The sequence below is a fragment of the Delphinus delphis genome, chromosome 1 (assembly GCF_949987515.2).
Source record: "Delphinus delphis chromosome 1, mDelDel1.2, whole genome shotgun sequence".
NCBI classification, from domain to species: Eukaryota; Metazoa; Chordata; class Mammalia; order Artiodactyla; family Delphinidae; genus Delphinus; species Delphinus delphis.
Window position 1 is genome coordinate 32,811,333 of NC_082683.1, and position 16,528 is coordinate 32,827,860.

At 50.8% G+C, this 16,528-nt stretch overlaps 1 protein-coding gene across 1 annotated transcript; it reads right to left on the reverse strand.

The window, feature by feature from the left end:
• Positions 1–9,264: 9,264 nt before the first annotated feature.
• Positions 9,265–10,623, reverse strand: CITED4 (Cbp/p300 interacting transactivator with Glu/Asp rich carboxy-terminal domain 4). The gene has a single exon (XM_060004067.1). It carries the CDS (start codon positions 10,363–10,365, stop codon positions 9,808–9,810), a length of 558 nt encoding a protein of 185 aa, XP_059860050.1. The 5' UTR covers positions 10,366–10,623; the 3' UTR covers positions 9,265–9,807.
• Between the last annotated feature and the right edge of the window lie 5,905 nt (positions 10,624–16,528).

Consider the following 16,528-nt stretch of genomic DNA (forward strand, 5'->3'; position numbering starts at 1 on the left):
CACACACACCACTGCCTCCACCGCCCCCACCCCCACCCCCGCCCGGGCTCATCTGGTCTGGATTCCCTCCCTCGGTTCCTGAGCCTGTCCCCGCTGCCCACAAGACCATCAGACACGACCATAGTCGTTTAGAGACTCCCAGTGACCCCAGAGGTAGGTTCGGGCTAATTATCATCCCCAGTTTCCCAGCCAGGAAGCAGGACTTGCTCAAGGTCACACAGCCAGTAAGCAAGAACGAAGATTTGAACCTAAAGTTCCATTCAGTTTCCTCTGCTCAAGGCTCTCATCCAAGATGACGACCTTTTCCTCCCACAAAGCTTTGGTGTTCAGGGAACTAAGCTTCACTTTCCTGGAAATAAATTTACGTGCTCTGTGTCGGTCCAGGTATTGTCGCTTGGTGTGGTGCTGCCACCCCCTGAGCGAAGGGGGTATTGCACCCTACCTCGAGCTGGAACCGTCTCGGCCAAACCCAGGCAGACATGGGTCACTTGACCCACGAAAGCACTGAGGTGGAAGAGGTGACTTAAACAAGCCATGGACCCTGGCTGATTCTTCTTCCTCTTTCCCACCTCTTTTGACCCCCTGCGGCCTGACTCTGGGCCTCCGCTCCCCTGAAGCTGCTCTGGCAAACTCCGTTTTCATTTCCTGGTTGATAAATTGAACAGCCTCTTTTCAGCCTTCATTTCACTTGAATTTTTAGCAGCATTAGACACTGGCAACCACACCTCCTTTGGGAAACGTCGACCTCAGCTTTCAGGACCTCTCTGCTCATTCTCCTCCTGCCTCCCCAGCTGCTTTTTCTCAGGTTCCATCCCTCCCTTCTCTTAAATGTCAGTGTTCTCTCCTTGGCCATTTGCTTCTATTACTTGCCATCATCATCCCTGTGGCAAGCACGGATACGCTAATAACGCAAAAAGTGTTTATTCTCAGTCCAGACCTCACTACTGAGCTCTCGGTGCATTTACCTGGCCTGCCTCTACCTGAACATCAACCCAGGATGACCCCATATGTCCATTCTGACCTTATCCCACTCTCCCCAATCTGTTCCTTCTCCTGGGTCCCGCCTCAGGGAAGACCTGTCCTGTCTTCCACCCACATTCCTGGGAAACATTTCTGGCTCCTCTCTTTCCTGTAGCCTCCACTTCAACAGGTCATTATTAGGACTGCAAGTGGTCCCTGATATCCATCCCCACCTTCTTCCTTAGTGGGAGAACCTCCAAATTCTACTTAGACACATGGGTCACCCAAAATAAAGACCACATTTCTGATGCTCTCTTATGGTTGGGGGCGGGCACCTTCCAGAATGTGCCCTTCTCCTTCTCTTTTCTTCTTCTTTCTGGCTGGAATGTTGATACAGTGGCTAGGGCAGCCTTTTTGGACCATGAGGTCTGACTCATGAGTGACAAAGTAATAAGATAAAGAAGTGTGGATATTTACATATGACAACCACACCAGTCCTGGACCACCTACCTGGTTCATTTCATTTAAACTGCTGTTATTCTGTCACTCAAAGGCACACACCTAATCCTAAATAAGCCAGGTATAGAGTTCCTTCAGCAAGAGTGTCTTCTTATACCAGATTTTGTGTTCCATGCTTTTTCACACCAAATCTCCCTTAAGGCTTATGACTTCTGTCTTTACCATCTCTCCCTTCTACCCCACCTTGCCACCACTTGTCCTAGGGCCCTTATCTCTACCCGAATTGGTATGATAACCTTCTCAGCATTCTCCATTCTTCCAATGTGCCTCTCTCAAAATCCATTCTACTCACAGCACAAATTGGAAACGAATATTTCCAAAACACAAATCTTACTCTTTTTCCATCCTGCTCATAAAATCCAGGGCTCCGCATTACCAAAAAGATCAAGTCCAAGCTCCTCAGCCTGCCACTCAAGGGTTATCCTTCTTTGACCCTTACCAACTTCAGGTATATCCCTTGCCTCTCTGAATATCTACCATACATGCTAACATTTCCTTGTTGCCTTTCCCAATCAAGTCCTATTCATTCATGCCACTTGGCCATTGCACACATTGTCACCTCCCCTGGAATTTCTTTCTTTCATGTGCTCGTATCCAAATTCTACCCCAACCATTCTACCACATGAGCACCTAGTATGGTAAAAATTTTGGTAAGTGCTTTCTCAGCAGCAAACTGAGAGTAAGTCCCATTATTATCTCCATTTTACAGATAGGGAAACTGAGACTCAAAGAAGGGAAGTGAGTTACCAAAGATGCACATTCACAAGTGATGACTGACCTGATACCAAGTCAGTTCTCTTTATATATGACATAGGCCTCTGACATCTTCCCCACTCCACCAAGTGCTCTGGGGCAGAGGAGACTTGAGTTCTAATCTCAACTGAGCCACTCACTATGGTAGAGACTGTTGGTTGCCCACCAAAAGCCATCCTTCCCATCTTCCATAGTAACTGAGTTGTTGACGAACACATGGTTGCCACCTAGAAGCCATATTGCCCAGCATCCCTTGCAGCTAAGTGTGGTCATGTGAATAAATTCCCGTCAAGAGAATCTGAGTGGAAGTAATGTGTGCATCTGGGTCTTAAAATATTGGTTGTGCTCATCTCCTCACTCTCTTTCTCCTGAGAGCTGGATATGACCCAGCTTCCACTCCACAGACAAAGACCAAAAATGAGAAACAAAAAAATGAAAGCAAACTTGGATTTGAGCTGCCATCTTGGTTCTTGAGGTTGGGGTCATGTAAGGCAGGGCAACAAGAAGGAGGCAATCTGGGTCTAAATGACTGGGTGGAACTAGAATGAAATATTTTCTGCTTTTTAAGCCACTTAAAAAAATTCCCCTTTGTTACAGAAGCTGAGCTAACACTTAAATATCTCTTACTATGTGTACCATCCTAAGTACATTCAATACTTTAACTCAAGAAATGACTAGCTGTGTGGTGTAGGCAAGTCATTTCACCTCTATGAGCCTCGGCTTCCTTACCTGTACGAGCCTCAGCTTCCTCATTTCTACATGACCTGGAGTAATAGATTAAGTCAGATCCCTGAGAGAATTAGGTGAGATATTATGAGTCAGTACTGGATTACATAACAAGCAGACAGCTCATGTGGTTAGGGGCACTAGCTGCAAATCTGAAAGAATTTGACTTGAAGGAGAAAAGGAGGAGGAGGAGATGAAGCTTTGCTGTTTCAAAATAGTTATGGAAAACTGAAGAACTTTTGGGAATTCCTTACACTAACTTTACAGCTTGGTATTATTTTATTTTGAATCACATATAGGGTGGAACAGGCAAACTTGTCCAAACTTCTTTGATAATCATGGAACTAGAAGTGAAATACCCTTTTTTTTTTTTGCTTTTAGAAAGGTAAAAACTAAGACACTGCTAATGTCCAGTGTGGTCAAGGGCATGAGCCAATAGGCACAGGCACAGAGCTGGCAGGAAGGCGAATGTGTCAGCCACGTCGGCAACTACTTGGCAGTGGCCGTCACAATTTTATTTGCTCATCTCTTCTGATCCAGTAATCTCGCTTTGAGGAATCCACTCTACAGAGGTGTTCCCATAAGTGTTCCAGGGTCAATATACAAGGATGCTCCTTGTAGCCTGAGCTGTAACAGTGAAAATTTGGAAACACGGGAACTCTCCACCAGTTGGGGACCGGGTAAATAGATTATGCACAGTGCAGTCATTAAAAGGAATTTACTGACATGGAAGATTTCCAAAATACATTAAGTGAAAAATATCCAATGATAGAAAGTAGTATAATTCCATTCGCGTGAAAGAGAGATGTATATTATGTATGTGACACAGAACACAATGTTCTCATTAGATGTGTGTGCGGGGTGGGGGGGGGGGAACCTGGGGGAGGTCTTTGACTTTTCACTTTACATTTTCAAAATTGTTTAAAAGTATTTTGCCTCCAGCATATTGTTGAATAAAGACAAGGTGTTTGTTTTAAAAACCAACAATGATTGGCTCAGAATCTGAGATTCCGCAGCCAGTGTAAGCTGGGGTGCCCAGGGGGAGTCTTGCTGCCGGATGTGCCAATTTTATGGCGGAGGCCCCAAGCCAGAGCTGCTCACCAGCAAGAGGCGAAGGAGTGAGTCCCTCTGGAGACCACCCTCTAATCCGCTGTGTAGGACTCCCTGCCCCATCCTGGCCACATTCCTGCTCCCTGAGGGGTATCTGGACTGCATGCTTATTGGTATCCAACCTCCTCCCATCCTACAAAAAAGAGGGTCTTCTCAAGGGCCCTGCCTGGTTTACCATGTGTCGGTCCATCCATTGCACTGCCTGTGTGTTGTTAAGTAGGTTGCTTAACCTCTCTGACTCTTGGCTGCCTAGAATGAGGCCAGCAGAATAAAATGAAGCCAATAACTACACCCGCCTCCCAGAGTTGTGAGGACTGCAGGAGAGAGTGCACCTTAAGCCCGCTGCCCCACCACGATGCTAGGGAAGCATCGCACTTCCTTGCCCTCCTCCCTCAGGCCAGCCTCACCGCCTCCCAGCACCTGCGAGGCAAGAGGGCTGAGGAATGTAATCCTCTTCATACAGAGCTTGGAGAGCTCAAATGACATGCCCAAGGTCACAAGTTCGTGGTTAAGCTGGGACTAGAGCTCAGAACTCACAATGCTAACTCAGATGCCAACCCTGGGCCATCTTTCAGCCCAGCTCCCAGCTCAGGGCTTCACTCCAGCACTTCCTAATACCCACTCTGAGCCACACATGGGGTGGAGGTGGAGATGAAGGGGAATCAGGTTCTGATTCCTCAGACCCTTACAGTCTAGGTGGAAAGACTCCCCACCAATCCTTCTATGTGATGAAATAGGTCTTTCACAGGCGGAAAAGGCCCTGGGGAGGGCATTTCTGGCCGAGGAAGCAGCATAGGCTGAGGTATGGAGGCATAAGGAGCATCGGGTATCAGGAACCTGGGTGGCTGGAGTGGAGGGTGGGGAGGTAGCTGGAGGCTGGCTGGGACAAAGCTCTCTCGTCCTTGTCCCTGTGGTCATGTTTCCCAGCAACAGCTCCCATCTGAGCCACTCATGGGGACAGGCATTTCACATCACCTTCATTCTTTCTCACAGGGAGCCTGTGGTGTCTCCAGCTGACAGATGAGGAGACTGAGCTGAGAGCAGCTTCCTTTATTTCCTCCATCTGCCAGGGCACACGTGGGGCCTGGGTCTTTACCTGGATGTCCCCCCCACAAGGTGCCCCACACCTTACCCTTTCATCGCCACCAGTTCTCAGGGCTTCCCGGATCCCGAGTTGCTCGGCAGCACTGGCCCAGAAGCCCCGGCATGTGTCTCTGCATTGCACACTCCAGGCTGGCCCAGGTCTCAAGTCTCAAAGTGTGTGCAGGTCTCCTGTCTCCAGACCAGCTGCAGGGTAGAGGTCATGGCTATTCACCCCCAGCTCACCCCAGCCAAGCAGTGCTTCACTGTTTGCGATGTGCTCTCAGAAACCCAGTCTCATTTGAATCCTTGCACACGTACCTCGGAGGGTGGGGCCTTGTACAGAACAAGAAGCTGAGGCTGAAAGAGGCTCAGTGTGACTTCTGCATCGCATGGACACAAAGTAGCAGCACCAGGTCTGGGACTCTGCTCTTATTTCATTCAGGCTCAGGTCCTTGGCCAGCCCCAGCCCGGGGAGGGAAAGGGCCCTGGATAGATGGGAGTGGGCATGCTCACCCCATCACTTACTGGGGTGTGACTTAGAGGAGTCTGAGCCCATTTTCTGACCTCTGGAATGGGAATAAAACCACCTCGTGGTGCTATATACAGGCTTGGGTGATAGTTAAAGGAGGGGCTCGAAGAGAAAGAGCACCTACTGTGTGCTGCTAGATCCCATCATGCCTGCACACAGTAGGCACTCAGTAAGTCTGATTTAGTCCCACAGTCAGCCGTAATCCTGACCCAGCACTTGTAACAGCGGGGTGGCGGAAAGAGTTAGGCAAGGAAGGATTAAGGAATTCAAGAGGATTACGGTAATCAGCTAAACCATCTAAGCTTCCTGGGAAAAGACCAGGCTCAGACTGTTCATTTAATTTACTCAGCAAATGGCTGTTGAACACTTAGCCGAGCTGGAATGATGGCTATGACGATGGTGATGGTGATGATGATGATGATGAGATGATGGCAGCTCTCTGTTGAGAATCGACTATGTACCAGGTAATTATATGGACTCTCAGCACATCAACCCTATAAGGTCGATATTCCTTAAAAAGATTTTTTTTTTTTTGCTTCTAATAGGGACGGTGCTAGTCAGGTCTGGGACTAGGGAGAGGCAAACGAAGCTGCCAGAGACAGTTAAAAGGCACTCTTATGACACTCGCCTCACCCTAGTTCCCAGTCCAGTGCTTGTGGTGTATACTGTGATGTGCTGTCCAGTCCCTGCTTCCCTTAAATTGTTCCCTGGGTTGCTGGGAGGGCTGCCAGCAGACGGTCTTCCCCTCCTCACCGGCCCACAACTCCCCCAGGGATGGCTCCGGCAGGGGAGAGCCGCCCTGCCCACCGTCACCCCACTTCCCTGGGCAGCCATATCTGGTGACTGCCGAGGGCAGGAATAAAAAGGAGTATAATGGTCGGGAGGACTCTGAAAGGCCCTTCCAACTCCAGACCTCCCTGTGGGGTTGGCCAAGGCTCTTGTTGGATCTGCCACGTAGCTTCCTTTGCTAGCTTCTGCTCTGGATCCTTCCTTCCCTAATAAAATTCTTGCAGGCTAAACATCATCTCAGAGCTGGCTACGGGCAACCAGCAACAGTGTTACTGTTGGAGTAACCCCTCTTCCTAGCTGGTTACAACACAGCCTTTCTAAAGACTCTAATATAAAGTATCCCCAGAAAGCCAGGGCTCAGAGATGATAAACTACAAGCTACACTGTTCTAAATACTTTATGGGAATTAACTAATTTAATCTCCACTGCAGCTCTATGAGAGAGGTACTATTAGCATCTCCATTCTGTAGATGAGTTTGAGAGAAGTCATAGTTGGAAAAAACTACTTGCTAATAAAATCCAGTCAACCAAAAGATGATTCAAAATAACAAACTTCAGCCTGGGGAAACTTTGATATGAAAAGGAAAAAACAAAACAAAAAAAAGATGAAATAATGTCTTGCCAGTCCCATGACTCAGTTCCCAACCCTGAGGGGAGCCTGATGCCCAACCCCAAAGACCCAGCCCAGGTAGGAGAATGAAATCCAAAGGATGGGGTGATGGGGAGAGCAATGGGTTATTTTAAGAGGTAACCTCAGTAAGAGGTAAAAAGTACCTATTGGAACCACAGGAAGCTGGTTGGAGAACAAGACTCAAATGGTAAGTGACTTACTTGAGGTCAGGCAGCTAGTAGGAGCTGCTTCTGGAAATGGGCCCCGAGGCTATCAGACCACAAGCCTCCTGGCAGAATGGACACTCCATCCTCCTCTCCAGCTGGGAGGGTCAGAATCCTGCAAAGTGTCAGGGATTTGGGGATCCAGGTGGTGGGCTGCCCCAGACTTGCCTTTTCCTCTGTCCATCTGTTTGCTGTCCAACTAGTCAGCAGCCCCTCTGGGAGGGATGGTGGGTGGGAAATAGCTCAGGAGCTGGACTCCCTCTTCTACTCTTCTTAATTCTAGGAAGAGGCGGGTGTTGGGTTTCCATTGCAACCCCTTCCATATGGAGAGCACTTCAGAGCTTACCTACTGCTTATCATCCCACCCCTGAATCTGCTCCCCACTTACTATGAGGCTTATTGTCTTGTGAGATAGTAGGGCAGGGTTATTAGCCCTATTTTACTGGTGGAGAAGCTGAGGCCAGACCAGGGCCAGACCCTCCCATCCCAATCCAACCTTTTGGTTTTTATCTCTGGCCTGGGATCTTGGGCAAAGTGGAACAAACACTGGCTGTTCTAAGCCCAGAGCTCAGGTCAGTTCTTGCTCAGCAGCCTCTCTGCCCTTCCTCCCCAACCTGTTTGAGGATATCTCCAGGATCCTAGGGGAGACCTTCATTCATTGGCCAAACACCTCTGCTGCCCACTCCATGCCTGTCCTGGTGGCTCGGGAGCCGGTGCTGACAGCGTGCTCTGGGTGAGCTCCCAGGCTTGGAGGAAAGGCATGCCAACAAGCTCGGCATGAGGGTGAGGCCAACCACGGGGCACAGAAGGTCACAGCTCCATGTTCCTCTCCACAGAGTCTCTGGAATTCATTCTCTCCTCTCCAGCCCCCCTGCCTTGTTTTGCCCTGGTCCTCAGCCTCTCTTCCATGCTTTCCATTCCTCTCTTCCTGCCTTTCTTCCACACCCCTGAAGCACCTAGGGATCTTTCCAGAGAGAGGCAATAGCAGAGGGTGGCCAAGAGCTCATGCTACCAGGTCTGGGCCAGCACCACATCCTTCGTCTGTAGAACAGGGACTGTGCCTACCTCCCAAAGTCCCCGTAAAGCCAATAGACCTTTCTAGAGACCCCATGCCTTCCCGTACAGGCCCTGAACTTGTGTGCCTCCCTGCCTTTGAGTGGGCTCTCCACTTGCATGCCATCTTCTCCAAGTCCTAAAGACGTACTCACCATTCAAGGCTCTTCTCACCACATCAAATGCCACTGGCTCCCTGAAACCTGAACTGACCTGACCCCTTGCACCAGCTGAAACCACGTCCTCCTCTGGGTTTGCCCACTGGGCCATCCTACCTAGTTTTTAGTCCTCATCCTGCTCTTGTACCAAGATGAGTTGATTTCCAGGCCTGTCACTTGGACTGTGACTCCCACTTGGACTGGGACTCCTCGAGGGCGTGATTATTACTGTAGAGTAATCATCATTATCGTTTACTGAGGGCTGCCTGGGTGTCTTGCACTGTGCTGAAGGCCTCACATTGCATGGGATCCTCACAACCACCTAAGACCGGGCCCATCTGTCTCTGAGGAAATGGCTTCAGAAATCTCAATGGATGGTGTCTTGAACAAGAGAGAGAGCTCTGGTTCAAAGCCAGAACCTGAACCCTCAGGTACACCCCGCTCCCCTCTAGCCTCCATGCGGAGCAAACAGTGAGGGCAGCACCCCCAAGCTCCCCTCACCCCTCCCAGGAGCCGGGAAGTCCGTCTGTGGTGCCTTGGGGTTACCTTGCCATGCAGTGGTGGCAGCCTCTGCCTTCCAGATTATGACAGAACAATTGCACAACTCAGATATTTTCGAAAGAAACTGTCAGTTTCCTCTCCTGACCACTGCCAGGGGCTGTGTCCTCCATCCCACCCAGGGCCTCCAACAGCCTCAGGACTCGAGAAGCCAAATATAGCTGGAGTTATAAGGAAATGAAAACACCAGACTGGAAAGTGACCCAGTTTTATTGTGGTGCTGGAGGTCAGATGGGGTATTGCTCCACTCTGCAGGGCTGAGGGCTGTACATTCTGCCCCTCCCCAAGGCGGGAGGCCCAGCGACCTCAGGGCCCAGGCAGCGGGGTGGGGGCCTGGCGGGTGGGCGGCTCCAGGCACCCAGTTACCACAGTGGTTTGCACAAGGAAAGGGGGAATCAGGCAGAGGCCTGGGATGGCTCAGATTGGGGGTTGGGGCGGGGGAGGGTCCGAGAGGAGAGGACACAGAATCTTAAGAACTGGGAGTCCGGAAGGGGGCGTCCAGTCCCCTTCACTTTACCGCTGAGGCTCCGGGGCAGAGATGAACGCAAACTGTCATTCTGCAGGAGGCAGGGCCTGGAGTGAGGCCAGGCGTCCCAGCCCGGCGTCGGCTCTGGTGCACTAACTGCTGCCTCCACCCTCACGGAGGGTGCGTGCGGGGTCCAGGCGCTGGGTGCGGAGTCCGGTGGGCAGGCCCGCCTCCTTCTCTCGGGCACGCAGGCAGGCGCCCGGCCTCGCTCAGCAGCTCACCGAGCCGGCGGGCTGCGCCGACCCCAAGTCCGAGAAGCAGTCGAACTCGCTCTGGCCCAGGAAGAGCTCGGGCAGATCGCGCACGCGGTGCAGCCCGAGCTCCAGCTCCAGCGACGTCAGCGCCTCCTCGTCGATGAGTTCGGCGTCCATGCCTCCCAGGGCGTGCGCGGGCGGCAGCAGTGGCGGGGCCGGGGCGCCTGGCACCGGCTGCGGGCCCGGAGTTCCTCCCGAGGCGCCGGGGGGCGCGGTGGCGCGGCCCGGGTACAGCGTCGCCACGGGCTGCAGGTGCGCGCTGCCAGCGGCCGGCGGTGGCACGGCCGGAAAGGGCTGGAAGGCAGGCGGCGGCCCGAAGGCCCCGTACGCCAGGGCCCCCGGTAGAGGCGGCGGCGGGCCCAGCGGAGCCCCCCGCGGCCGCAACCCACTGTCCAGGCCCGGGCCCGAGTAGGGCTGCAGCGTCCGAAGCGCGTGAGGGCCATGGGCGGGCGCGGCAGGCGGCGGCCTCGGCACCAGGCTGTAGCCCTCGGCGAGCATCAGGTGGTCGGCCATGACGGCGGGCCGACTGCCGGCAGCGGCGGCGGCGGGCCGATGGTCAGGGCGGGCGTCCCCGGGTCCCGGCCAGCTGTTCCTCTGCAGCGAGGGATCCGAGCCCCTTGCCTTCTCCGCACTTCAGCCGGGCAAAGGAAAACCGAACCTGACCCGTGCTCCTGCGCAGCCCAGGACACACCGAACTCAGAGCTCTTGTGCACCCCAGCTCAGGGCTGAAATGACCCTGCACACCTACACAGTCGGGCTGCTAGACCTCCGCGTCGTGCCCCCGGCCTCGGCGCCCTCTTATATCGAGAGGCGGGGCTGCCCCCGTCCAGGGCGCTCATTGGCTGGATGAGACTCTCCTGGGCGGGCCGCACCGCCCCTCCAGGAGGCCTCAACCCCGCCCCTGTCAGAGCTCCGCCCTTTGGGCCTCAGGCCGGCGCCTCCGGCTTTGAGCTCTGTCTGGGAGCGGGGTGTTCGGCGCTTTTCAAATGGTCTGGTCTTGGCTGCCCTACGCTTAGTCTTGGGGCTGACTGGGGCCAAGCCTGCACGGACCAGAAGGTGGAGTAGGGGGGCCAGAGGTTTAGGCCCCCAGAACTGCAGGATCACAAGCCCAACCTCTTAACCTCTTAATTTTCCAGATTAAGAAAACTGGCAAGGCTCAGCGGCAGAAGGAGTTACCTGGGAATACACAGTAAAGCCTTGACAGAAGCGAGACTCGAACCCAGGCCTTTTGATTGCTACCTCTACACAGGGCACAGGCACCTTGGTGGTGCAGGGTCGCGGAAGATCAGCTGTCCATCCCCATAATCCCAGGAGAGCCAGTTGCTCCTCCTCCGGCTCCCACTCCCTTGTCTGTGGAAGCATGTACTGAGTTGTTATTAAAGTAATTTATGGGCTTGTTTCCTGAAGGACTTGTTCATCTTCATGTCCTCAGCACGTAGCCCAGAGCCTGGCCCAGAGCAGGTTTTCAGTAAAAGTTGGATGAATGAACAGATGACGGAATGGATTGCAACTCATTCCCCTGAGCTTCAGTTTTTTCATCTGCAAAACGGGACAACGACAGCACCAATCCGACTGGCTTGTGGTGAGGGTTAAATGAGGTGACGTGTGCACAGTGTCCAGCACAATGCCTGGTGCATGGTAGGTGCTCAAAAATGTACCTCAAATGAATGAAAGGCTGGGTTTACTTCTGTCCCTAGAGATCTTCTGAGCAGGGGATGTTGCACCTTCCCTTGATAAGAATAGTTATAACTTGGGTGTTAGAGTGCTATATATTCTACGAGCATCTTACTGGAGGCAGGGCATGGATATCAGCCCCATTTTGCAGATAAGGAGACATAAAGGGGAAAGTGAGTGTCTTGGGGTCATACACAAGCAGAGTTAGCATGTGAATGCCTGTGTCCTTAGAGCAGCTGGAGTCTTTCCTGGTGGCCAAGAGACAACTTCCTGAACTGTACCCTCCACGTGTTTGCCACTCTGCCCCTCCCTTCTCTGGCTCTCCTCCCCTGGTAGTGTCCTTGGGATTTCCTGGAACCTGGGTTTATCCAGTTTGTGCAGAGGGGAGAACCCTAGAGTGAGAGTCCAGGGGCCCAAGTTCTAATTGTATCTCTACCACCCACAGGCAGTATGACCATTGGGTGTCACGAGGGGATGTCACTTGGTTCCCCAGGGCCTCAGCTTTCTACTCAGTGAAAGGGAGACTGGAGTCCCTGCCGGGTCACCTGAGAGCTTGTGAGAAGGTCACAAGTGACCATGGGTGTGATCACATTTTTTGCAAAGTATAAAAGCTGCACATGGGAACTGCGTCTCCTGAGTCCCTCTCCAGTAAAGAGTTCACACAGAAATTCCTAAACCTGGCTGCACCTCAGACGCACCTGGAGGGGTGGAGGTGGGAGGGAAGCAGGAGGCTTTGAAAAATACTGAATTTCTGGCCCCACCCAAACCCTTGACTCAGACTCTCTGAGAGTATTTTGAATCATAAATTTGTATTTTTACAAAGCAACCCTGTCATTCTGACATAGTTGTCTAAGGACACCAACATTTGGGAGCCAATGTGTCACTGAACAGTTTTCCTTTTTCAAAAAAATGTGGTGTGTGTGTGTGTGTGTGTGTGTGTGTGAATAATGTTTTAAAAGGTCTTTAATTTAGTCAACAAGTATTACTGAGCACGTATTCTATGCCAGATATTGATCTACAAGAGGTTTTCAAGCTTTGGGGATCAAGTAAGTCTTTGAGAATCTAATGAAAGCTACTGACTGAAAATTAATAGACGGAAACCTCACTGAAATGGAGTTGGGAGCCCAGAAGGGGGAGCTCTCACAAAGGTGCCACTGGGGCATCAATACAGATCCTAACAGGAAGAGACCTACCTTGCATCTCCAGCAGGAAGTGACGCTACTTTCCAGTAGAGGAAGAAAGATTTTTCTCTTTGCCTGCTAACAGCTCAGCCAATGAGAGACTGTCACAAGTCAGCCAATGAAAAGTCACTATACTTCAAACTCCTAGTTTCCTCCAATGGATTTTTTGTTTATAACAACACTTCCAACTTCCCTCCTCCTCTATAAAAGAGTTTCCTCTCCATTGCTTTACCTGGACTTGTGTGTGGTTCACCATAGTTGTATGTCCCAAATTACAATTCTTTGCTACTCCTGAATAAACTTGTTTTGCTGGTAAAATAACTGGCTGTTTTATTGTTTTAGGTTAACACTACAGACATCGTGGTCACAAACTATTGCATAGGAATTTGGCAGTTAGCTGATCCCTGGAGGATCCAGGAGGTCCTCAGGGGTTCATGGGGTCTGGGTTAGAACCACTCTTGGGTACTTGGGGACATATAGTTAACATCAAACTAAGTAAAATAGTTATTCACATGTTAGAAAGTGGTAGACACTATGGAAAAAAGGAAAAACAGATTAGGGAGGAGATTGGGGGTACAGGGGGGCAGTGTGCAGTACTGCACAGAATGGTCAGGGTGGGCCTCACTGAGGCCACAGGTTTGAGCAAAGACTTGGAGGAGGAGAGGGCAGTAGCCACGCGGTGTCTGGGGCAAACTGGTCCCAGCAGAGGGGACAACTGGAGTGTACTGCTAAAGCTGTCGTACCAGGGACTGAGGCATCAGCATCACCAGGGACCTTGTTAGAAATGCACATCTGGGGCCCCACCCCAGACCTGAATCAGAAATGGCTGGGGCCCAGTCACCTGCATTTTAATCTGCCCTGCAGGTGATTCTGAACCCGTGAGTTAGGGTAAATCCTGGAGGCAGGTGTGAGCCACAGCCAGGAGGGAGGGTGACTGGAGCAGAGGAAGCTTGGTGGGGGGGGGAGGTCAAAGAGGCCAGAGGGAAGAAGACCACGTGAGGCCTTGAAAGGGCCCTGTTAGGCCCTGTAAGGACTTTGGCAGGGGAGTGACGTGATCTAATTTATGCTGTGAAAGCACTGCACTGGTTGAACCCGGTTTCTTTCTAGCACTTCCATGAATTGCTTCCTTGCTCTGCTTGGACCGCCCAGGCACATTCGTCTCTCGGGACTCATGCTGTTCCCTCTGCCTGGGATGCTGTTCCCTCAGACATCCACATGATTCACTCCTTCCCTTGGTTCTGATCTCCTTCTAAATGTCCCCCCTCAGAGGGACCTTCCCTGACCACCTCTATCCCACTCTATTTCCTCACCCTGTTCTGCTCTTCTTTTCAGCACCTACCACCACTTGGCATTATTTCAAAGACTCTCTCCCTCTCCCTGAGAGCAGAGGCCTTGCATCTCTTTTTCTGCACCGTGTTTCTAAGGCATTAGAATGGTGCTTGGCACATAGGAGGGACTTAATAATTCATTGAATGAATAGATTAGGCAGAGTGAAAATTATTATCTTTTTTGACAAAGAAGAAAACTGAAGCACAGAAAATAACTCAGGAAGTTGGCCAAGGTCACAAGGTGTGTGTGGTGGAACAGGGGCTGGAAGGGACATTTGTAGTCCTGGAGCAGGGCAGTCCCCACTGATCCAAGCTGCTTTCACCCCAAGCCATGTCTTCATGAGCCCATGGTGGGGAGCAGGGGGAAAAGCCCTTGAGTCTACCTGGCATGAGTTGACAGGGCCACATTAATCCTTGACCCACTGGGCACTGGTCAGTGGTCACCAGTAGAAGGAACTAGTAGCTCCTAGGGACCATCTTGTGTCACCAAGTGAGAATGCAATTCTTTCCTCTTCTTCCTTGTGTCCAGTCCTTCTTCTTGAGGAGTTATAGAAAGATCCACTCAAAGTGGCTTCAACTTGTTTCAAAGACCCCAGGTTCTGGTTGGCAAGAACTTTTGGGTTTTACTCTTGCGGACAGCCCCATTTCTAGCACCCGAGGCAAAGATTGCCTGAGACTGGAGGGCTCAGGAGTGGTACCTAGGGAAGACCTCGCTCTAGAACCTCTGAGCTGGCTCCCCAGTCCCTGGCTGAGCAGGGTCCTCAACCCTGCCGAGCAGCTTGGCAGACTTGGCATTTAACCCTGGAGGCTGCTCTGAGACCTGAGCTCCAGGCTTTGACTGGAAGGCAAAGTTCATCTCTTCTGCAGCTTTTCCTCAAGGCTATAGAGCAGGGGAGATATTTCTACAGATGCCCTAAGGGCCATGTCCTCCAAGAGCCCCTAGAGGGTGACTTGCACCACTGTACTAGATGCTTGGATGATGAGAATGAGGCTACTGCACCAGATCATAACAAGAATAGTATTAGCTAATATTTATTGAGTGTTTACTATGTACCAGACACGAGCTGGATGCCTTACGTGTAATATTTTTTAAAAAATATTTATTTATTTATTTGGTTGTGCCGGGTCTTAGTTGTAGCAGATGGGCTTCTTTGTTGCGGCTCCAGGCCTTCTTAGTTGCGTCATACATGCAGGATCTAGTTCCCGGACCAGGGATGGAAGCCAGGCACCCTGTATTGGGAGTGCGGAGTCTTATCCACTGCACTGCCAGGGAAGTCCCTACATGTAGCATTTTATTTAAACCTCATAATCAACCTGTGAGTAGTTACTATCATTCCCATTTCACAGAGAAGTGACTTGCCCAAGGTCACACAGCTAGTAATGGAGGAAAGAAGTGTGGCAGTGCCACTAGTTTCCTCCTAGTGTCACTCTCTCTTTCTTCTTTACCAGCATGCCAGGTAAGGTCCTGCCGCGACAGCTCCAGGTCTCCCCTCTGGCAGAACAATCTGCTCCCTCACCCCGTATCTGCATGTCTAATTCCCTCACCTCCTTTGAGTCTTTGCTCAAATATTACCCTCCTCTTGACTACTCCATTTAATTGTAGTGGTTTCCAAAAATTTCCACAAATTATTTAAGAGACCGCCTCAAATTCCCCTCTCCTTAAATGTGGGATGGACATAGTGACTCACTTCTGACAAATAGAATATATAGCAGAAGTGACAGTGTCATTTTCAAGACTAGGTCATAGAAGATATTGTGGGTTTCTCCTTGCTTTCACTCTTGAATCATTTGTTCTGGGAAAGTTAGTTGACAAGCCATGAAGACACTCAAGCAGCCCTAGTGGAGGGGCCCACATGGCAAGGAACTGAGGTTTCCTGCCAACAGCTAGTGAGGAACTAAGGCCTTTTGCCAACAGCCATATGTGTGATTTATCTCAGAAGTGGACCCCCCCAGCCCCAGTCAGCTTTTGGATGTCCACAGCCTCAGCTGACATCTTGTTTGCAACCTAGATAAGCCAGTTGTGGATTCCTGACCCACAAAAACTGAGGTAATGCATGTCTGTGGTTTTAAGCTCCTAAATCCTGGGGTAATTTGTTACATGGCAATAGGTAACTAGTACATTATTACATCAACCAGTTCCTTGTCCATCTACCAAATGGGCCTGATTTTGCTCTAGTTTTAATTTTTTCTAAGCAGTTATCATCTTCTAACACATTAAATAATACTCTTATTTATTACATTTAATTGTTTATCCCCTCACCACTAGAATGTCAGCTCTACACAGGCAGGGATTTTGTCTGTCTCATTTATCGATTTATCCCCAGCACCTATTTCATTAAAAAATGTGATACAGTCATCCCTTCATATCCACGTGGGGATTGGTTCCAGGACCCCCGTGAATACCAAAATCTGCAGATGCTCAAGACCTTATATAAAATGGTTTAGTATTTGTGTATAAGCTACGCACATCCTCCCATATACTTTAAATCATCA

Excerpts from the sequence above, each read along its gene's own strand:
- CITED4 (XM_060004067.1), bottom strand. The coding sequence starts at position 10,365 with ATGGCCGACCACCTGATGCTCGCCGAGGGCTACAGCCTGGTGCCGAGG.